The sequence below is a fragment of the Larus michahellis genome, chromosome 2, assembly GCF_964199755.1.
Source record: "Larus michahellis chromosome 2, bLarMic1.1, whole genome shotgun sequence".
NCBI lineage: Eukaryota > Metazoa > Chordata > Aves > Charadriiformes > Laridae > Larus > Larus michahellis.
In genome coordinates, this window is record NC_133897.1 from 79,489,532 (window position 1) to 79,511,615 (window position 22,084).

General features: G+C 41.6%; 2 protein-coding genes across 6 annotated transcripts; both read right to left on the reverse strand.

The window, feature by feature from the left end:
* Window positions 1–46: 46 nt before the first annotated feature.
* LOC141739234 (serpin B6-like) lies at window positions 47–9,713 on the reverse strand. 3 transcript variants are annotated; one of them, XM_074576083.1, is made up of 8 exons: window positions 9,441–9,713; window positions 7,833–7,942; window positions 7,209–7,386; window positions 6,047–6,184; window positions 4,815–4,932; window positions 4,437–4,579; window positions 2,648–2,815; window positions 47–1,677 (listed from the first exon to the last, which is right to left on the reverse strand). In XM_074576083.1, the coding sequence occupies exons 3-8, from the start codon at window positions 7,374–7,376 to the stop codon at window positions 1,273–1,275; spliced, it is 1,140 nt and encodes a 379-aa protein (XP_074432184.1). In that variant the 5' UTR covers window positions 7,377–7,386; window positions 7,833–7,942; window positions 9,441–9,713; the 3' UTR covers window positions 47–1,272. The 3 variants fall into 3 exon arrangements, with proteins under 3 accessions (XP_074432184.1, XP_074432186.1, XP_074432185.1); XM_074576085.1 differs by having other exon boundaries at window positions 9,334–9,461; XM_074576084.1 differs by having other exon boundaries at window positions 9,273–9,461.
* A 795-nt stretch (window positions 9,714–10,508) lies between these two features.
* LOC141739236 (heterochromatin-associated protein MENT-like) lies at window positions 10,509–20,367 on the reverse strand. Of its 3 annotated transcripts, XM_074576089.1 has the most exons (7): window positions 20,191–20,367; window positions 18,952–19,038; window positions 17,229–17,366; window positions 15,049–15,166; window positions 14,345–14,487; window positions 11,660–11,827; window positions 10,509–10,910 (listed from the first exon to the last, which is right to left on the reverse strand). In XM_074576089.1, exons 1-7 carry the CDS (start codon window positions 20,356–20,358, stop codon window positions 10,509–10,511), a joined length of 1,224 nt encoding a protein of 407 aa, XP_074432190.1. In that variant the 5' UTR covers window positions 20,359–20,367. The 3 variants fall into 3 exon arrangements, with proteins under 3 accessions (XP_074432190.1, XP_074432188.1, XP_074432189.1); XM_074576087.1 differs by lacking the exon at window positions 18,952–19,038 and having other exon boundaries at window positions 20,191–20,358; XM_074576088.1 differs by lacking the exon at window positions 18,952–19,038 and having other exon boundaries at window positions 17,229–17,354; window positions 20,179–20,358.
* Between the last annotated feature and the right edge of the window lie 1,717 nt (window positions 20,368–22,084).

Here is a 22,084-nt window from a genome sequence, read left to right on the forward strand (position 1 = left end):
TAGAGCAGGGTAGGTTTAGATTAGACATTAGGATGCAGTTCTTTACAATGAGGGTGGTGAGACACTGGAACAGGTTGCCCAGAGAGGTGGTAGAACCCCCATCCCTGGAGACATTCAAGGCCAGGCTTGATGAGGCCCTGAGCAACCTGATCTAGTTGAAGATGTCCCTGCTTTCTGCGGGGGTGTTGGACTAGATGACCTTTAGAGGTCCCTTCCAACCCAACACATTCTATGATTCTGCTACATAGAAGCTGGTTGTACTCTTATCAAGAAATAACTGTTTTCTTCATACTACAAATTAAAAAAAAAAAAAAAAAGAAGCATCATGTACAGTTGAAAAAAAGAAAGTCTCACAGCACTTTCAGTTCTTTTATTATCTCAGGAACAGAAACAGCAAAACAAATCACTGTTACTAGGAAAGCTGTTTCAGCTGTGTCTTTGGTATTATACAGTTAAACTAACATGTTTCCGACATTGTGAATAAGAAAAAATATTTAAGAATAGCAAAAAATTAAAGCTTTGTCATTTAAATATTGCATAGGCACCATATGCTTTTTCATTACATTCTTTGTTAGAGGACTGATAAACTAGGTGATAGGTAATAAAACCAGGTGTCCTGTGGCGATAAAACAAGGCTCCTCACCCCTTGAATACCCTATAAGGACATTTGGTACAAAGACATACTTTTATTACCATTCCTCCCTAAGTGCTCATCCAGTTATTATCCAAAAACACACCCCTATTTAGTCAGGATGCTTAACAACACTGGGAACAGGCTGACAAAGCTTCCTTTCATCTCTAGGAAATGTATCATGGCATTAAAAAACAAAAAAATTAAAAAAAAAAAAGAGGGATGGGAAGAAAAAGGGAGAAGGAAGCTAAAGATGTGCTCCAGCCTCATCAGAAACAGAATTAACTTCTTCCTTTCTCATGAGATGTCACTGCCTGACTTGCTGCCAGGTGGCCACAAAAAGAGAAGTGCAACGGGGACCGCAAGGACAGCCAAAGCTTTCATTGAGGAAGCGGGATGTTTCATGTGTCACCAAGAATTCAGAGACCCCCGCACTCGGGTGCACAGGGCAAGAGAGGTGGTGTTAATGACAGTTGCTGTGTATGGCTAAGCGGCTCTGTTATTCTAGTCAAGCCTGTGATGAAGACCACAGAAATTCAGGCACAGTTGAAAGAGACAATTAGTGCAAAAAGAGCAGCCCTTTTGTAAAGAAACAGAACATTACTGAGTAACGGTGGCTCTTCTGCCATGACATCTCCTTTTTAGGGAGAGCAAAATCTGCCACAGAACAAAATGCTGGAAGTTTTGTTGTGCCGGATGAAGAAGAGGAACGGATGATCGGCAGTGAATTCTGGAACGATCATTGCACAGCGCAGCATCATCACTCCTGCTGTGGCAGCTGCTGCTTCAGTGCCTTCTTCGTTGACTTCCACAAAGGACTTGTGAACTACTTCAGAGAGCACCAACTCGTTGCCAGCTGAGATTCCCGAGAAGTCTGCCTTCCCCAAGTCAAACGCATCAGGCATTCCCATGCTGCTCAGAAGGGGTTTCAGATCATAATTTTCTTCCAGTTTAAATTTGGGTAAAGACACCTTCATCTCTGTACAGTCCATCATTTCAGGATTGATCCAATCTATCAGCTTCTCATACGTAAGTTCTCTTTCCAGCTAAAGCAAAACCCCAAAGTTACATAATTAAAATGAGAAGAGAGTCAGTTTTTACATAGCTTAAAGTGGCAATTACTGTGTTTGTTTACATAGTGCATAATATGCATCTTTTTTTCCAGGTTTTAGAGGGTCTCAAGTCAAAAGTCAAGTTATACTTCTCACTAGAAACTAGTGAGATCAATCCCATATGCTTTCTGGCAGATACGATAACGATCAGTCCCTTCCACGTAAAGTTTACTTTTATAAACACGTTAGATTGGTGGGGTTTTTTTTTTTTGGTTGGTTGGTTTTTGTGTGGTTTGCCTTTTTTTTTTTTTTTTTTTTTTTTTTTTTACATAGGGGAAGCAAAGGCACAGAAGAACTGGTGACAAGGTCCCAAAGGAACTGAACCCAGTTCTACTGTCTCTCAACCACAGGATCCTCCTTCAGCTTGACAAGCCAATGAAAAAGTCTGCTCACAATGCCCTTTGCAGTCAGTGTTAGAAAGCCTTATTAAGAAATTCTTTGTCCAGAGCATGAAATAGCCAAAACTTATCTCCAAAACAGAAGAGATCCTACACTTTCCTGTGAGCCTGGTTCCAGATGGTGGGCCAGAGACAATCTGCCAGCTGTTCAGAACAGAAGATCTATGGGACAAGCTATAGGACTTCCTAAGCACTCCCCCAAATCCCCTCTTACCCTAAATGCTGCTCATCATACTATGCCTTCACCACAACCACAGCTAACCTCTGCTCCTGAAGAGGGTCAGGTCTTCTTCCAAAGCCCCTGGCTAAGGGGGCAGCACACAGCGTGACCAGTAGTGACACAAGGAATGCCAATCACTTTGGGGGCAGGGAGGTGTGGGATATTTCAGCTGGTATTGAGCACCAGTGACATAATAGCTTTGGAATTGAACTACAATATCAATATTCAGTATCAAACTACTCTTCCCTGGAAGGATAAGACTGTCTTCATCTTTAGCTCGACTTACGGTTTCCAAGCCAGTGGATTCATCCTGGATTGCATCAGGGAGCAGGATGATCATGCTGAGTTCATTACCAACGTAAGGGAGCTCAAGGATTTTGGTCTGGAAGTCCCCAATATAGGTCATGTTAAATCTATCCTTCTTGAACATCATCTGCACAGGCTTGGTCTCATTCTAAAAATAAAGAGATGTCAACAGTTAGTATTGAGCTAGTATGTTGGTCTCAAAATACAAAGCAGGCGTCCAGTTACTCAGGGCATTTTAGAATTTGGATAAAGAGAACTAACCACACCACAGAGTACAGCCCCACCACTGTCCTTTGTAAAGCAACAGATAAGAAGTAAGGATTCCCGAGATTTATTTTTTTAGTTACTAATGTGGAAATGTCTGTGATGTCCCCTTTAAGGCAAAGGGATAAGGACACATAAATTTGCTCACTTAAGAACTAGTGACAAGCACTAAACAGAGTCGGTAAGATGCAGGGCCCGTGTTCCTTCCTTTAAATGAACACAAAATAATTTTAAGATATGTATTTTCATTTTTAGTCCATATAGCTCCAAGCACTATAACAATGAGGAATTAAAATATTTCAAAATTACACTAAAAATGCCAAGAAAGTGAGAGCATTATTTTGAATTCTTAAGTCACATGGATAGTAAGAAGGGGGAAGATTTTTCTTCTCAATTTTATTCTCTGCTATCTCCTTCCATTTTCACATGGAGCATCAGCTACTATTGTTTACTTTTCGGTTAAGGGTTTCATTGCTTTCTCGCTTACCTTCACAAGATAACCATGCAAGTAATTTTTGTTTTTAAAATAAAGCCCATTGAAACAATGCCCACAGCAAATATGGCAGAAATTCTTTTGCAGCAGCAATGACACATATGAAAAGGACGGAAAAGCAATGAAAAGGCCACACAGCATGTGAAAATTATCCAGCGAGTCATAAGAAGTGCAAAAGCCAGAAAATGTCACACAATGTTGGAAAGGCTCCTGGGATGCTAAACTAAATCTTTGCTACTGGGCAGATTGTAAAATAACTAGCTTAAAACTTCATGGGATTTCCAACTGCTCATTTGAACCAACTTGCAGCTTTCTGCAGCTCATCAGTAGCTAGTCATTAGTAGGATGAAAATACAAACTTAAGCCATTTGGTTTTACAAGGAAAGAGATATGCAGTTGTTTGCCTATCTAAAAGTGAGTTCCTTGGATAAGCCAAGGCAGCATTCCCCAACCTTACAACTTTCTCCAATAGTTACCTGGATCCTAAAGACTCTGATCTTAAAATAATAATAGACTGAAGACGACTTACATTCAGAAGTTCCTGCGCATCTAGAAGCGCTCTTTTTTGCCTGTAACCTAAAGGAACATTTCTTTTCTTATCCACACCAGTTTTATGCTAAAATAATGAAGTTCACTGACTTCTATGAAGTTATTCACAACTCTCAAACAGCCTGACAACTTCACTCAACTGTTTTCTTCTCCTCAGTTCTGTTTTAAGTTCTCTAACTATATAGAGGGCTACTTCTCTAATAAACATGAAGGGTAAAGGAAAAGAAGAGACAGAATGAAAGAAATACTTAATTGCTATATTACAGTTTCTAGAAATTGTGTGAAACCTAACAGAAACTACACAAAGAGAGTGTTCATATTAAAGGAGGGGATATAAAGAATTTCATACAGCCTACCCAAGGTAACCCTGCTTGAGTGATTTTTTTTTTCTTATGAGTTAAATGTATTCATTTCAGAGTACTTTGGAGTAACAGTGTATCATCAGCATTTTAGCACATCATACCTTGTTAATATGAAATGGCCTTTCTGCTGTACTGCTTTTGTTGAACTGCTTTTCCCAGTTGCCTTTGAAATAGATGGCATTCACCAACACAAGTCTCGTCAGTGAATTGATAATCCCCTCCGCCAACAGGTTCTGAATTTTACCTTTATGATACATAGGAAAAAAATCCCAATTTTTAATAATTACATACATGTCAAACTTATCTAATATAGTATATACTCTGTAATTAATACACTATAGAGAAGATGATTATGTACCAAACAGAGCAAGAGCTTAATGTTTGGGTTTTTTTAATTCACAATATTATATCTTGAAACAGCTGTTTAGCCAAGCCCTGGCTGCCATTAAATACAACAGGGCATTCCGCAAAACACTCACCTTCAGTCCTTTCCTCTACCCAGCCATTAATTTGTTTTCTGGAATCCTCTGAAGCATTCACAAAGTCAGTCTGTTCTAGTCCAGCATGGTAGAGTTTCTGACTCGACTCTATAAATGACTGACATGAACATTCAGAACAGTTTTTTAGCAATATATTTTACTGCCATTCAGCCACAGATGATTCTTAAATATACCAAGAAAGTCTGACTGCTTTTGCTCCCCAACTCCATATAGAGCCATTAAAGTTTTGTCTGACATGTTCCTATTAGGTTTTATACCACCTATTTGAACTAGGAATTGTCCACTGTATGTTATTAACTCAAATGGCTTGTTAACTATGCTAGGAAGTTCTACATAACTTAATTGAGAATTACATGGCTAGTTTTTAGGGTGGTTTTTTTTTGCTTCAGTGAGAGAACGCATAATTTTGTAAGCTTCTCTCTACATAAATTTCATTGTTAAATCTCCCAGACTAATAGCAAACTTTTAATTCGGAGAGGAAACTGACTTTTCTTAGAGAGGGAAAAAACATACCTTATCTCTGGTTTAATATAGTTAGATCTTTGTAACACAGATGCAAAGGTTTAGAGTACAATCCATGTAAATTTTACCAATTAGACAAATGAAACACTAGCATTCTTCATAAAAAGAATCACTGTATATCACTCCTGGGGAAAAAAAACCAAGAGCCTTACATCTTATTGCTTCTAGGGAACCATCTAAAGAAACATGTATAACACAATACCTATTATCCTTATTCAGATCATCTGATAAGAAGAGTCTTCATCTGATAAAGAAAGTCTTAAGAGTCATGTACTCCTCTTAGTATGTTCTCTGGATGACTTACATAACAGAAAAACTACAAAATACTGCCCATGCTGAAAAGCAATAACAATTCTTTTTATCATATTTACACACACTCAAGCGAAAAGAGATACGTCAATTATTTCTCCCACAGCCAAAAAAAATGAATGGATTATGGAACCCTGAAGACTTAGAGTTTGATGGATTTTACAGTGATTTGCACCAGTTGTGCATTCAGATCATAAGCCATCTAAAAGGAGCTTCTCCGTGAAGTTCAGATACTGGGCTTTGGCACAATCTATCACATTGGTAGGCCTCAGCCTAGAAAATTTGGAAAGTAAAGCCCAAAGCCTACCTTTGACCTCCGAAGGAAACAGGTAGCAAGTACATTATCCTAAAAAAACACCACTAATTTAATTGTTACTTACTGAGAGAAACTCAAATGTCTTTTCTCCATAAAGTCGGTTAGCAGTTCTCAGTATATATTTGGTGTTCGGATCATTAATTTCAGAGAGAAGTGATGGATACCCATTGTGAGCATCCTCATCTTTGTTCAGAGAAAGCACCTGCAGAAAGACAAACATCCTCAGCAGAGTCCATGCCTTTGCTAAACGCACTTGCTTCAGCACAATTAGTTTTTTTATTTTAAAATGACTTTTGGGTTTAAGAACTGTGACTTGAAGCCACAATATTTTTCATCACATCTCCCATCTGGAGCTTATCATCCAAGTCACATGTGATGCACCCAGCCAGATGTTGTATAAGTAATAAATTAGGATGCAGAAGAGTCAGCAGCATGGAGTTTCCTTTACTCAAGTCAAGCATTAGAGGATCACAAAACAGCTGAGGTTGGAAAGGACCCCTGGAAGTCACCCCCCTGCTCAATTAGTGCCATCTACAGCTGATAGCCCAGGGCTGTGTCCAGATGGATTCTAAATATCTCCAACTATGGGAATAGTATCATTTTGGAGGAACTTTTATAGATTTAAATGAAAACAAGATACATGTTTATAGTCTTCTCCCACTTTGCAAAAAGAGGTAAACATAATAACAACAATGACTGATTATGCATTTAATACTGTCAATTGCATATGTAAAAATAAATGCCAAGTGGTATTTGCCACCTGAGCAATTTAAAAAAATTTAAGCAAGGTGCAGCCACTATTTTTACATGCATAAAGGGTGGATTTTTAATATTTTTTTTTTTTTTTATGTGCCTGGCTACATTTTCAGAACATGTATAGTCTAATATCAAGCCCAAAGAAGACAGAAGAAAATATTATGTAACTAGAGAGTAATCAAACCTACAAAAAGCCCATGGTACATCTTAATGACAACTTGAAAGAAGATCTCTGCCCCAAAAAAACCCAAAAAACCCCACCCAATAAAACCCAGGAGCCTCTTAATTTCACACTGAAGGAAGCTCAGGTACCTATTAGAACAGGTACTGCTTATATACATACCAAAGGAAGACCTCTGCTCTGAGACCAGAAGAACAATAAGAGTTTAGCATAAGTGCAGATAACAGGCATAATAGATTTGTTGTTCATATGCTCCCAAATTTAATATGCTAGGTTTATTTAGACATACCTTTGTTATTTGGGCTTCAGTGTTACCTTTTGAACCCAGCAAAATCATAGACAAAGCAGAAGAAATACTAAAAGGTGAAAAGAATAGATTCTGCCTGCTTTTGTTCTCAGACAACTTTCTTAAGAGGTCGAGTGCAAAAGTGGTATTTGCCACACAGAGGCTGTCCATGGTTCAGAGCCTGGGAGATAAAACACAAAACAAGAACGGCTCAAATTTATTTGAATACAAACTGGTAAGTTATTTCTATCTTTTACATTTCCCAGTAAGAACTATGCAGCAAGTGTCATAATTAGGCTGGAAAACTATCATCTCACTGAAAAACTGATTTGGTGGAACAAGCACCTTAAAGCCTATACTAGGCACCTGAGTTATTTTAGGGATTTATTTTTTGCTTTTCTATTTCAATCCCATACCTGTAACAGAGACAGCAATTCCCACTGGTGTCATTAGACTCTTCACTGGGTAAATAATATTACATCTTTTGAGATTAGCCTACACAACATCATTTTGTTTAGGATTTATTAAAACAAGTCTCTTTTGACTTCACACAGACAATTATTTGCCTTTATAGGAAAACCAGAGCAAAAAGTTAGGCATCCGAATGGCAGAATTAGAAACTCTTACCTTCTCTAAGTCTATATATCTTCAGAATTACCTTCAGCTTACTCTTATGTGTGCACGCTGCGTTTTAAACCTAACAGCCAGTCTGGTAGAAGTCAGCAAAATGACTTGATCTACAAGATTAAGAGAGAAAAGAAAAAAGTTATTTGGTCAGCACAGCAGATTACTGTAATTTCCTGCTGTAGTACAACAAAAAAATCAAAGTCCATTTCAGTTCCATTTTATTGCCTACAACACGGAAACACACATAATAAAAAAATCTGCTTATAGATAAGTTTGTGGTACATGCACACTCAAACACGTGTAACTTGAAGCCTGTCATACTCTACCTACATCAGCTGTGTAGGTAGTTAACTAACCTAGGATTAAACCACACACCTATAAAAGGAGCAATAAATACTACAATGCTGAGTTAACTACAGATAAGCATCAGCAGACATCTTAAGATATCAGCTGGTAGTAAAGGTTTCTGTGTTCTGCTTTTCCATTAAGGCCGTGCCTAGTGTTGATACGTTGCCACAAAATACAAAACCTACACCTAGTTCATTTTACTAATTCATTATCTCAAACAAATAGGTGGAGAGAACAAGTTTCTGCATGCATGATTTTCCACCCAAGAAAAGGTTTCTGGATGCCCTGACCCTGTGTGTTCCTAGCGTGATGGACGTGAAGCATATGTTCTCAGCAGCAGACACCTATGCTTTAGGACAGTCTTTACGAACAGAAAGGCTGTATCCAGATTAAGCTGCTGATACACACTGCAGCGTCTCTCCCAGCTACTAGTTCTGCCATGGGGGAACCTGGCCGGAGCACGACGCAGCTCGCCTGCGGCACAAGAGATACATCCCACCAAGACTACGGCATGGACTAGTGCCTGGTATATGCGGATGTCTCCCCTCCTTGCCTCAGCGCGGCCACAAACCCACTGCTTCAAACACAGCCCGAGGGGGAACCCGGGGTGATGCGCACCAGGCGGTGCCCATCTCCACAGAGGAAGCTGCGGTCTGGGGCACAGCCATCCCTTTTCCCACCCCCTGAGCCCGCGGCATGCTTCCTTGAGGGAAAGGGGCGTCATTTTGGATTTGGAGAGTCGGGAACGACGTTAAAACACTTGCAGGGTAAGATCGCCGACAGCTCCGGGTAGCGGCTCCCCGGCTTCGCGCCTCTCCGGTGGGACACGGGGGGTGACAGAGCCCCGCCGCGGCCCCACCACCGCCGGCTCCGGCCCCAGCAGGAGCGGGGAGGGGCCGGGAGGAGCCCCGAGGAGCTGTCACCGTGCTCGTACGCTCGGCCACACGAAGCCGAGGGCTTGGCACTCGCCTGGGCGTAGCGCTGGGGAACGGGAAAGGAGGGACAAGACCCTCCTCCGCCCCCGCACCAGTTAAAACTCCACGTCCGCGGTGCCCCCCTCACTCCTACACACAGAAAGCATTCCCTACGCACCGCTACAACTCCCGCTGACAAGAAGCAGAAACCGCGTCACGAAAGAGGAGGGAAAAAACACCTAAAAATAATAGAAGCAATGTCATGCAGCCTCCGCTTCCTTATTAAAAAACCGCCAGCTTCCCGCAGATAACAAAACCTGCAGGACAGCGGAGCTGCCGCACTCACCCCACAGGGCACCGCGCTCCCCTGCTCCCCTCCTCCCGGGCCCAGCCCTTCCTTCCCTTCCCCCGGAAGCATTGCCGAGCTGGGGGAGAGGATGGGGGAAGCTCGGCCTCTCCTCAGCCGCGCCCCGGGCTTTTGCCAAAATGGCCGTTGGGTCCCTGCTGTTGCAGCGGGGAAGGGCTGCAGCCCCTTGGGCGAAATGGCCGCCACCCTCACAGGCCTCTCACTGCCGTTGTATCTCGGCGGGCCTCGCCTCGCTATTGCCGGTGATTTCCCACCTTTGCCTCCCTCTGGTGGCAGAGCTGACAGAAAACGCCACCAGTCCGTGAGGGTTTATTATTATTAATAATTATTTTTGAAGTGGGGGTTGTTTTGAATGAAAGTGAGGAGGTGCTGCAGCCAGAGACTGTATGGGCTTGGCCTCCTCTTCATGCACCTGAGGCTCTGAGTGAGACAAATAGCCCTTATAAAAGTGTATTTTTTAATTTTTATTTTTTTTTAAAGGAATCAGAGTGATGTGAAGCCAGTTGAGCTTACAGGTGGGATGTGGAAGGAAGGCAAGAGAATGGCGGCAGGCAGTGGGCGGGAACAGTCTGCCTCCAGCTGTGAAGCAAGGACCTAATAGAGGCCTAAACAGGAGCTGGGTCTGTCTGCTGTGGGGTGGGAGAAAGTGCTAAGATCACTCCAGAATTGGTGGTTCTAGTCATGAGGGCGAGGAGGGGGCCTGCATTAGCATGCATTTGTACACACCGCTGTGAGGGAAAGGAATAGAAATGCCATAGCTAATAACGGTTAGGGCACAGAGCTACCCTTGATGTTCTGGTCTGAATGACAGCCAGGATTGCTCTGTGGATGCAGGGTGTTGTGCACTCCCCGCTGCCGTGGTTGTCCCTTCAGAGCAGGAGAGAAGCGCAGGAGGAGCTGTGCCTCTCGCCCTGGGGTGCATGGTCTGATGGAGAAAGGGTTCAGGTCCCACTCCCCCCAGTTGCAGCAGGAGTTTCAGGTTTTGGCATTTGCCTCTGAGCTGGCAAGCGAGTGTCTCCTGCCCTGCAGGGCAAGGAGTAACTCTGACTAGGGTGAGCAGAGTCTGCCAAAGAAGAGGATGGTTTGAGATTTGTTGTGTTTGATGAAGAAGAGGAAAGGGTGGTCAGCTTTAAAAGTCATCGTTGGTGTTTTTGATCTGAGCACCAGGACACCTGTGGCAGCTGCTGCCTCGGTACCTTCTTCGTTGACCTCCACAAAAGCTTTGTGAATAATTTCTGAGATGAAAAGATCCTTCTTAGCTGACATCCCTGTGAAATCGGCCTGAACGGGGTCAAAAGCATTTCGTATCCCCATTCTGCTCAAAGTGGATTTAAGGTCATAATTCTCTTCCACCTTCAACTTGGGCAGGTACAGATCCACTTCAGCTTTTATCATGCTGTCTGATCTGGTCCATTCAGCAAGTTTCCCATAGGTCAGCTCTCTTTCCACCTGCAATGAGTGAGATCGGGCTGTCAGTGACTGATTAAACCCTGTTTCCTTAAAGGCAGTGGGGTATAGGCCTGAACTGTCAGAGTAGTTCATTATTTTTTTTTTTCTGTTGTGAAGTGTCTTGCTTTTTTGCAATATGTGACTCATAACGATACTAATAGGCACTTGCTATGTGAGTATATGGATGACTTTTCTCTTAGAAGTGGTAAATAACTGGAATGCATGGTACCTCAGGTACAAATAAAAAGATTGTTGCCCTGATCTGTTTAGAATCTGAAACTGTTCCTGGCGTGGTCATGAGTGGCTGTTGATACCTTCTGGGTCAGGGTAGTCAGCACTTATTTTGAGAAGCCTCACCGCAAAATATCAGGTGCAAATCCAGACTGCAAATGTCATAAAATGAATTAATACAGCCCTCAGAAGAAGATAACTCCAGGGCACAGTGATTCAGATTTGGTCCTTGCTTTCCTTGTGCTTTTCCAGCAATAGAAAAGGGGACAGAAAATAGGCAAAGACAGTTGTATGACAGACTTTTTAGGTGTACCCCTAAGTAAAACACTGTGTTTGCAATGTCATCATATGCCCTGAATCCTAAGCTGAGAAGTCATGGTGTTATACTTTATGAAACAAAGTATGCACACGTCAGAACCTATTCTGCCGTGATTTTGAAGCTTGTTCTTCCTTGCTGTTTTCATCTGTTTCTGTTACTGTGTCATAGTGTATGTGATGCAACAGTAGGTTGGTTTTACCAGCTCCAGACCGGTGGTGTTATCATTGATGTCATCTGGTAGGAGAATGAACATGCTGAGTTCATTTTCCATGTATGGCAGCTCAATGATTTTGAACTTCATGGTTGTTTCATGGAATATCAAAAATGTATCTCTCAGAAACATCATCTGTACTGATTTAGTCTTGGTCTGTGAAAAAATTCAGACATAAAAAAGTGTTACTTCATTCCTTAAAATGGATGATAAAGACTACTTGCTTCATAGAACTGAAAACAAAAATTTGTAAACAACTACAAGACTCAGCAGCATTTGCATACTCAGTGTCCTTTCCTTTGGACAGTATCACATACAACCCCTTTTCAAAGTCATTAGGATCTTTAAAAAAAATTGGCATAGACACATGCGGTATCTATCTGCTGACTGAATCATGCGTAATATAATTCTCATTTTAAAACAAAGGAGTTAGCTTTGATAGCAAGTAACTACTATAAGTGTTTCATGTTTTCTCCCAAATACTATATTTTTGGAGTGAGGACCTTGACTGGGGGGAAAAAAAGGTTTACTTTCTTCCCCTGGATGCCATCAACTCCTTTGCCTATTTTATACTTCCAGCCAATACTGATTGTCTCACTTTGCCTCTGAACAATTTTCTGTGGCCTATGCTGGCTTTTGCTCTTCCCCAAACCATAGAGCACCAGATTACCAGCTGAAATTGGATTACCCAATAGTCTTCTGAATTCTGTGCTCTATGATGTTCATGGGGCCTTTACTAGTATGTCCACTATCCTTTACATTTGAGTTACATTTAAGTGCAAAAGTTTATCTGTTTGCAGGCTTTGTATCAGGTACCCTGTGAATTAAACCCTCTCTGCATACCCATGTATTGGGTTTACATGGCAAGGTTTTGGTAGCGGGAGGGAGGGCTTCAGGGATGACTTCTGTGAGGAAACATCAGAAACTGCTTCCATGTCAGGCAGAGCCAGCTCTAGCCAGCTCCAAGATGGACCCGCCACTGGCCAAAGCTGAGCCAGTCAGTGACTTTGGTAGCGCCTCTGTGGTAACATATTTAAGAGAGGGTAAAAACTGCTGCACAACAGCAACTGGAAGAGAAGAGAGAGAAAATGTGAGAGAAACAACTTTGCAGACACCAGGGTTAGTGTGGAAGAAGGGAGAGGGCATGCTCCAGGTGCTGGAGCAGAGATTCCCATGCAGCCTGTGGTGAAGACCATGGTGGCACAGATATCCACCGTGCAGCCCATGGAGGACCCCATGCTAGAACAGGTGGATGTGCCCTGAAGGATGCTGCAACACGGGGAGAGCCCATGCAGGAAGGACCGGTGACCCCGTGGAGAGGAGCCCACTCAGGAGCAGGTTTACTGGCAGGACCCATGACCCTGCAGGGGACCCACACTGGAGCAGTCCATTCCTGAAGGACTGTACCCCATGGTAAGGACCCATGCTGGAGCAGTTGTTGAAGGGAAGCAGCCCATGGGAAGGACCCACGTTGGACATGAAGGACTGTATCCTGTGGGTGGGACCCCACAGTGAAGCAGGAGAAGAGTGTGAAGAGGAAGGAGCAGAAGAGACACAGTGTTATGAATTGACCACAAGCCCCCTTCCCTGTTCCCCTGTGCTGCTTTGGGGGATAGGTAGAAGAGTTGCGAGTGAAGTTGAGCCTGGGAAGAATGGAGGGGTCGGGGAAAGGTGCTTTATATTTGGTGTTATATCTCATTATCCTGCTCTGGTTAATTGGCAATAAATTAAATTAATTTCCCTAAGTCCAGTCTGTTTTCCCCATGATGGTAATTGGTAAATGATCTCCCAGTCCTTGTCTCGACCCATGAGCTTTTTGTCCTCTTTTTCTCCTGCTGTCCTGTTGAGAAAGGGGGAGTGATAGAGCAGCTTGGTGGGCACCTGTCAGCCAGCCAAGGTCAGCCCACCACAACCATGTACCATGACAGATTCTAAAACGTGTCATGTTGTAGGTTTCAGATACACACTCACGTCATCGACACAATCGCTTCAAATTGTCTGGCATACAAAAGATGTTTGCACTTGTAATCTATGTCAAACAAGATACATGCTTCCATTGACAAACAATTTTGCTTGTCTTTGACGCAGTCCAAAAATATGCATGCAGTCAGCTACTGTGAATTGTCAGGGCATGATCGTTTAAATACTGTTAGCTCAATAGCGTGCCCTCAGCTTATACTGAATACATCACCCTCACACACTCGGCTAAAATGACGAACGCCTGTGAAAATTCCCTCTGAGGTTTTAGGCAACACCCAGGCTGCGTGAGGAAAGAACAGTTGGTTCAGTTTCGTTGAGCTCAGAGTACAGACTGTATCTCAAAAGCAGAGAAGAAACGTATAAGCAGTGCTCTCAAAAGCAACTCAGTCCCTTTTGAAGATGGGACCTTGGTACTTAGAGAAATTTCTTCTTACTTAACCATGGTGTTCTCAAGTGTTTTGATACTGAACAGCTATTAATTAAAGTGAAAATCTTACTCTCTTGGATATGTGTAAATAAAATAACGCTGACTTGTTTTCACAATTTCTGTTCTCGCTGAGTTTATGCCATGTGTCCAGCTATGAGTAGTGTTGCAGTGGCATACGAAATGCAGGTGAAATATTTAGAGGTATCTTGCTCTTCAGTAATAGACGTATTGACATATGACAATAGGCATATAGGAAAGGAATTTACCTTGCTCAGTCTGAAGGGCCTCTCAGAAGTATTTTTCTCCAGAAATTTCTTTTCCCACTTTCCTTTGAAATAAATGGCATTTACTAAGACCAATACAGTGCGAGAATTGAGAGATCCTGCAGGCAGCAGATCCTGGATTTTCCCTTCAAAATCAGACAAATAGGACTGTTATTCTAGTGTGACTGTGTAACTTGCCAATTTTAATTGTGCCGCCTTTGTGCCTACCTATCTAGCAAAAATGTTTGCATTTGGGATATTTTTTTTACTGTACATTTTTCATGGTATACATACGGTAAAAATGGCTCTGTATTTTTTTTTTTCTGCAATTTTGGTAGTAAATGGCATTGGGAAGTGGGTAAAGTGGAATAGCTTGGAAGTTCTGTGAAGCTGGTTGCATGCAGCTGAAGACTGCAGAGCTAAAACCCTCACTAATCAGAGAAGGGCCACTCAGTATCTAGCTGTGCCTCCCGCTGAAGGAAAATAATTCAGAAGAGGCTGCGGCACAAAGAGTCAAGGGAAGGACCTTGTAAGGAGCAGCAGTGAGGTTTGGAGAGAGGCATGCTTCAAGCTATTTAACTGCACTTTTCTCATCACCTCCCCTCAGTTTCCATCTTTTATGGATCCTTGGCTGCAAGAGCAATAAATGTGGAAATACAAATTATTTGAAAGTGAAACAAGAAAAAAGCCATCCGAGTGGTACTTACTCTCAGTTTCATTTTCAACCCACGAATTGATCAGTGCTCTGGCTTGTTCTGCAGCTGTCTTAAAGTTTACAGCTTGTGGCTTTGCATTGTAATAGCTTGTAATGAGCTGTAAAAATTTCTGAAAGATAGCATTGGAAAATGTATGCTTATTTAGTTAAATTTGAGTTCTACAAATGTTAGAAATAATCACTTCAACAGATGGTACAATCTGCTAATACATAATTGAAGAAAAGATAATTTGTTTGAAATGGGATAACCCTTAAAATAACTGACATAATCTATGCTAAATATTAAGTAAGGAATGATCAGACTTCAGTCTCAAGGAAACTGATACTTCAATGTTTTGTGTTTGCAATCTGAAGTGCAAATTTGTAATTTTGAAATATCCCCTGAAACAAACATTCTTCACAATTTTTTAAAATTTTTCAAAATGACATATCATTTAGATACTTTTTTCCTCCTTGACAATGTAGAATTCAGTACAAGAGGGAAGAATAGAATCATAGAACCATAGACTTATAGAATTGCCTAGGTTGAAAGGGACATTTCAGATCACCTAGTCCAACCAATAGTCTCGTATAAAGTTGAAACAAGGCTTTTAGTTTGTTTCAGAGGCGAGAAACCTGCCAAGAGTTTGTGAGGAAAACAGAGGATCAGGTATAAAGCAAATGTTCTGGCAGAATAAAGTCATGTCAGAAAAGCAGAATTAATGTTTGCATTGCTGTCTGCTGTGAAACAGTTCATGGAAATACCCATCAGGAAATTCTTTAGATTCTCTGTAAAGCATGGGTACATGAGATTGTGGAGAAAATGAGCAGTAAGCACTCAGGACGACAAATTACTAATTAGGAGATCAAAACAAACTCCAAGATCAGAGAACAGCAATCTCATTTAAAATCACCTTCCAAGAAACCGGAACATGATTAATACGTCGTCAGTTTTAAAAAAGATTTCAAAGATACACGTAATTACATGTAATTACAGGTAAATGAATAAAATAGGTCTAGTGGGCGTATGGGTAAATGTGATGAATCGGAGGAGTGTCAACAGCATTTTATAATAGCAAGTCCTAAATCACAAATCTGTTGGAGTATTTTGAAGGTGTCAGGAAATGCGTGGGTAAGAAGTTTGAGCCATTACAGTCTATTTTGATTACCAAAAGGCATTTTGTACGACTTCTCACGAAAGGCTGAGGATCCATGGGACTACAGAGATAAGTCAGTGCTTAGTCAGTGCCCAGTGCTTAAAAGACTGGAAACCAAGAGTAAGAGGAAATAGTGTTCACAGTGAAGGGTATTACTATTGGAGTAGCACAGGGGTCTGTGCTAAAGTATTTATTCTTAAATAATCTTCAGGTCTGAGACCTTAAATAAGGTCTAAGGATAAAATCGTGGTCTAAATGTTTACATTAAAATAAAATTTGTAAATAATCCAGTGAAGTGTAATGCATAGAAAGTGATCATCACTGTTTAGGAATGAGGTATTGAAGCTGTAATGAACAGTTGCATGAAAAAAATCCACCCAATAGCGGCCAAAAAGGCAAATACAAATTTAAGAGCTACAAAGAAAGGAGTAGGGAGCCAAAGAGAGAATATTAGAGTGGCACTCTGTAAAATGTGCATAGTCTGAGTTCTCTCTGGCCTCTCCAGTCTCAGGAACGCTAGAGTGTAAAAGACACAGAGACAGGGGACGAGGATGGCCAGAGATAATGGAGAAGCTTCCTTTAGAGGAAAAACAAACCAATAACGATGCCAACAGGTAGCAGGCTCAAAAGACACAGGCGCTTCCTACAGCGTATAATTCAGCTGTGGAGCTCCTGGTGCCGAGGATTGCGGTAGATTCAAAAGACAAGCCTGCAAATTTCTGAAAGAATGGCTTATCAAGGTCTATTAAGTAGACATGCCATCTGGTTCAGGAAGTTCCTGAGCTGCAGATTGCTTGATGACCAGAGCGAATTCTGGAGAAGCATCACTACACAGCCTGCCTTGTTCTCATACACTTCCTAAACTGTTGACCTCTGTTGGAGGCAAATGAACCTCTTATCTGCAGAAGGCTAGCCCCGTATGGCTGTCCTCATGTTCTCACGGAAACCACAGTGCTATCATTTGGAAAATTTTTATCATCTCTGTTGACAATCCCTCTCAATGTCAAAATATTCTGAGTAAAAGTGTACAACTCACGGGCAGTAATGGGTAGGTCTTTTCCTCATACAGTCGGTTGGCACTCTTCAGCAGGTAGGTGCTTCTGGGTTTGTTGATGGCAGACAGGAGCTCTTTAAAGCCAGAGTGGATGTTTTCAGCTTGCTTGTGCTCAGGATCCTTGGAAAGAGACACCAATTAATATTTTTTTTTCTGTCTGAAGTGTTGCACCTGCTTTGGTTGTTTAAAATGCCCAGTTTATTTTAATTAAAAATGAATTTCAGGGGATGGAGCTCTTTTTTGAGTGTGTTACGTGTTTGCAGCACTATGTATAACTGGACAAATTGTTTTCTCTCAGTAGGGCAATGGTCTGTTTCTGCAGTGCTGTGTAGGCCTTTGGGGACATTAGCTGGTGGTGCACCCAGGAAGTTTAATCTCCTCATTTCAGTCATGGTGAGGCCTAATTTTCAGTTTCACGAGGACCCATCAATGCAGCCTGGCAGCTTTTGAGGAGGTGCTCTGTTCTGACAGGCACTAATGTCAGGGCATGATGGACTTCCCAACTATCCAGATTTTCTCAGTTTCACATGAATTTTGCTGTTGCTGTTTGGATTTTGGAGGGAGTTTGTCCTGGGTGTCAATGTTGATGGTTTTAGGGAGCATGACCTTGCTTGCCAGCTGTTGCCAGCTGTTGCTTCACTAATGGAAGAATAAGCTGCTACCTGTCAGCTGCTCCCCACCAGCTGCTTGGGTGCAGTCTCCTCCTCCATGGTGTATACCATGCCCTGCACGTGAGACACCAAGAGTCTGTGCCTCTGACGCATGGTGACTTGTCATGAGGTTGGTCAGGTGGCATTCCTTGCTCTAGTCTTTTCTCACTCGTGCTGAGATGTGGGCTGCTAGGAAGGACACCTAGGAAAGAATTTGGTATCCAGAGGACACAGAATAGCAGAGGTTGGGGTTTGCAAGGGGGTGGGAACAGACTGAAGAGGTCATGGAGGGAAATGTCTGAAGGACCAGATTAGGCAGACTTTGCTACAACTCAGAAAGTCAGTGAGTTGCTAAAATGAATATGGATGTAATGATTCATCTTGAAGATTCATCCCTCACCATCTAGGGAGAGACTGGTATAACCTCTTCCCTCCTTTTGTTTCCAGTTTATCTAATCTAGTTTCTTTGAGCTTTCTTTATGTTTCTGTGATAAAGAAACATGGCTTGTTTGAGTTTACAAGCCTTTCGGTGTTTAGGGAGTTCGTTTGATGAAAAAGATCTCGGTAGTTCCTCCTGGTGGCAAGTCACTGGGGAGCCGATGAACAAGGATGAATCGGCATGCATTAGCTTAAAGGGGAGTTTTGTTTCCCTGATGTGTCCATGCATGAAAAAGGTGGAAGGGAGTTTTTTGGGTAGGGCTGGAGTAAGGTGTGAATGTTTTTCACTACAGAAAAAAATACCCTGAAGCTGATAAGAGATAGAATTGTCCTAAGCACGTTGGGACAAATGATTTGTTGCTATTGCCATAGACTAGCTAAAACCAAGTAAGACAGTATTAGGGCAAATCAAAATGCTATTAGTGTCTCTTCTGCTTTTGAAGGCCTGTGTTCATGAGTTTTATGGTAAAAAATCTGCTTGTTCACTTTTTCTGTATAGAGTTCTTCCTGAAGTGAGACAGTAGATATAGGCTGAAGGCTAAAGCAGTAGTTGTGATGAACTATCCCTTTCTGAGAGATTTTTTTTTTTAATCTGATTCTTCTGTTGTAATAAATACCAGCTTTCTTTTCTTTGGTCTCCTGTGAGAAAGCCTTGTTGTCTCAGGCGAACCTTCTTCTCCTGCAGTCTGGTTAAAATGAAGAACCTGTGGTGATGATAAATGTTCATAAAGACAGTTTGTTTTTTGAAGATAAATGTGCTCAAGTCTTATGTAATTGTGTTAGTTTTCTATGGTAATTCACCAGTCATGCCCAATGACGGTTATCTATTAAAAGTTACTGAGGACAAGACCTTAGTCTTGATTTAGTGTCTAAAACTTTATCATTATTATATAGATTGTAGTCGCATTTAGCGCTTAATAACAGATCAATATTATGGCTCAAATATGAATTTATTTAGATAAATGTTTAGTTCATGCTTGGCTACATGGAATTTATTTTCAGATCACGACCAAGCACAACAAAGAGCAGAGTGCACTTCAGAGCCTTACTACTGTGACAGAAATGTAAAATTTTACATTTAATGTAACCTAAAAGAGTACGAGACTGAAAACTTCTGCTAAAGCGGCCATAAATGAGATAGTATTTTCAGTACTAGTATGTCTCTGTTATTTGTGGGAGGATTACCTTATTTAGTGACCAACTGTGTCACAAGCAAAGGTATTTGTACTGCTCCTGTGCACCCCAGCACATGTTCAGAAGAGCTTACTAACTTTGGTATGCAGTGTGAGAAATCAGATACACTGCTTCAAGAACCATCTGGGGTCTAGAAACAGTGATTTTATCCCTGGCACTACTTTTTCTAGATTGTCTTAGCTCCTTATTAATTTTGCTATTAAAGCTGTCTCTTTATTACTATTTGAGCACTGTATCGGGTGAATTATTCTGTTCAGAAGACTGTTAAAATAGAAGGTAGAGTTCCAAGCAAGACCTGCAGTAGTCTCTAATGTCAATAACTTCCCTCTGGCAGACCACTTGCAATGCTCTGGGAACTGTAAATGTAAGCTAAATTTAGGGGTAGTGCAGAGCAGGGAGATCTTGGAACTCAAGAGGAAGAACAGTGACCTAGAGGACTGCCGACAGCGCGAGTGTGGTTATTTCCTGGGCCTAACATTATGGCAGGTCACTGTTCTCCCATGTTGTTCCTTTCTTATTCCCCATACGCAAAAGAATAATGCAATTTATGTGGGAACCACCTAAAGGTGGTTCCTTTATATATAATATTATATATTCCTTTATATATAATATTATATATTCCTTTATATATAAGGTGATATAGTGCTAATTTCAGAACTTACCTCAGCCATCTGTGTTGCAGTGTCACCTTTTGCACCCAGGTAGACCATGGCGAGAGCAGTTGCAATACTCCAAGGAGAAAAGAAAATGTTTTGGCCTTTGGAAGTTTCATTCAGCTTCTTGTAAAGGTCCAAAGTGAAGCTGTTCGTTGACACTGAGAGAGACTCCATTGATACAGCCTGAGACAAATGAGTGTCAGAGAGAGGTGATGACTGCTTCTTCACTTCTTTTTAAAACTACAAAGCTGCTAGTGGGAGATTGCGTCCCTGTAGTGGGTAAAATACTGCAGAGACCAAGTACACTCCCTAGTAGGTCTGTTTTTAAGACCTGTATTATTTTTCCTTTCTCCATCACTCCTCCATGTCCTCAGCTTTTTTATTCATTCCTCATCAGATGAGCTAGAAATGTTTTCACAGGCCAAACTTGTTTCAAAACCCTATTTGCTGAAGTTTCATAGAATTATTCTTTAATTCTGTGGGAGTGAAACAGAATCATTTCTCACTGAGCTGCTTTGAGCTTTTTTGTTTCTTTAAACTTCCTATGCTATTATTTCTGCTGAAAAAAAGCATGATGAATTCATGAGAACTGATTTTCCATGTGTGGATCCAGAACAAACCTGTGCTTCTTATTAGCATATTTTAGATCAACTTAATAATTCATCAACTTAATTGATGAATATTAGGATAAACTCAGAAATTTCTATTGTTTTCACTAGTATAAGGACTACTAAAACATGTACTAAAGTTAGTGTAAGATGGCATCAGGTGAAAGATTAAGCATTAGATCAAGAAAAGCAACCAGACATTTAAATCTATCTTCACCCACAATTTATATGCTTAAATCAAAAACTGCAGTCCTCAAAGCCAGCTGCCATGCAGTGTTAGAGATTCACAGAGTCTCTGGGATCCTCGAGTTTTGATTTCAAAGCTTCCCAGGGCTCCACAACTGCTTTGAAGCATTCTCAGGAGCTCTTTAGAGGTGAATATTCTGCAGCCTACCTCATACCTAAGCATTTTGAGAACCTTCAGATCAGATCTCTCTTACTGCTGGACCTGGAGAGGCTGATACTCCTAGAGCATATCTAGGGAACAGGCCTGAGCTGAACGTTTTTGCCTGAAGAATTGCAAACTGACATCCCCATCTCCTGTTCCCAGAGAGTACCCGAACTGAATCTGCACGGAGCAATCAAGCATTTCTCAGGCTTGAGAGAGAGAACATGTGTGTTTCTGTGAGGTTCACTGGTCTACTAGCCACTCCGATCATCTCAGAAAGGAAAAGTATGGATGACTGATCCAGTAGTTATTGGATATTAAAAAAGCAGAGGCTTGAACCAATACACCCCATCGTGAGCATCCAAAACACTGCTACAGAGTCATGCTGTCTTATGTGTTCAGTTCCAGGATCAGAAGTATATTCTCTCCTGCAGCCCGTTCTCAGTCCTCCATCCTAAATCGACTGGTAGGCTGGTGATTAAGGCATCCTTCCTACAGGTGAGGAAACTTTCTGCCCTCCCAGGCTGCATAGGTTTTGCCCAGCCTGGGCTTGCATTCTTACCACTGTGCCTTGGCACTGGGTTTTTCCAAGGGCTACACTTTGTACTAAAGAATGAGCACTCCCTTCCCCTGCATGACTTTTACACTATCATTTAACCTCTCAGTTCCAAAGAATTTAATGTGAATTTTTAGGACTTCCAAAGTAGAGCTAGTTACTTTGACATGAATATTTACACTACCTGAAATGCCGAGGGAGAGAAGAGTCTTCAGATCTGTCTTCAGTCAGGACCCGTGGCGGTCTGTGAGGCAATGAATACTCTTGGAAATGTAGAAACGTTTGCACCTCCCTTTTCTTCTCTACATCCTCTTCTTGTCTTAATGTGCATGTTCCCTCATTTGCCTA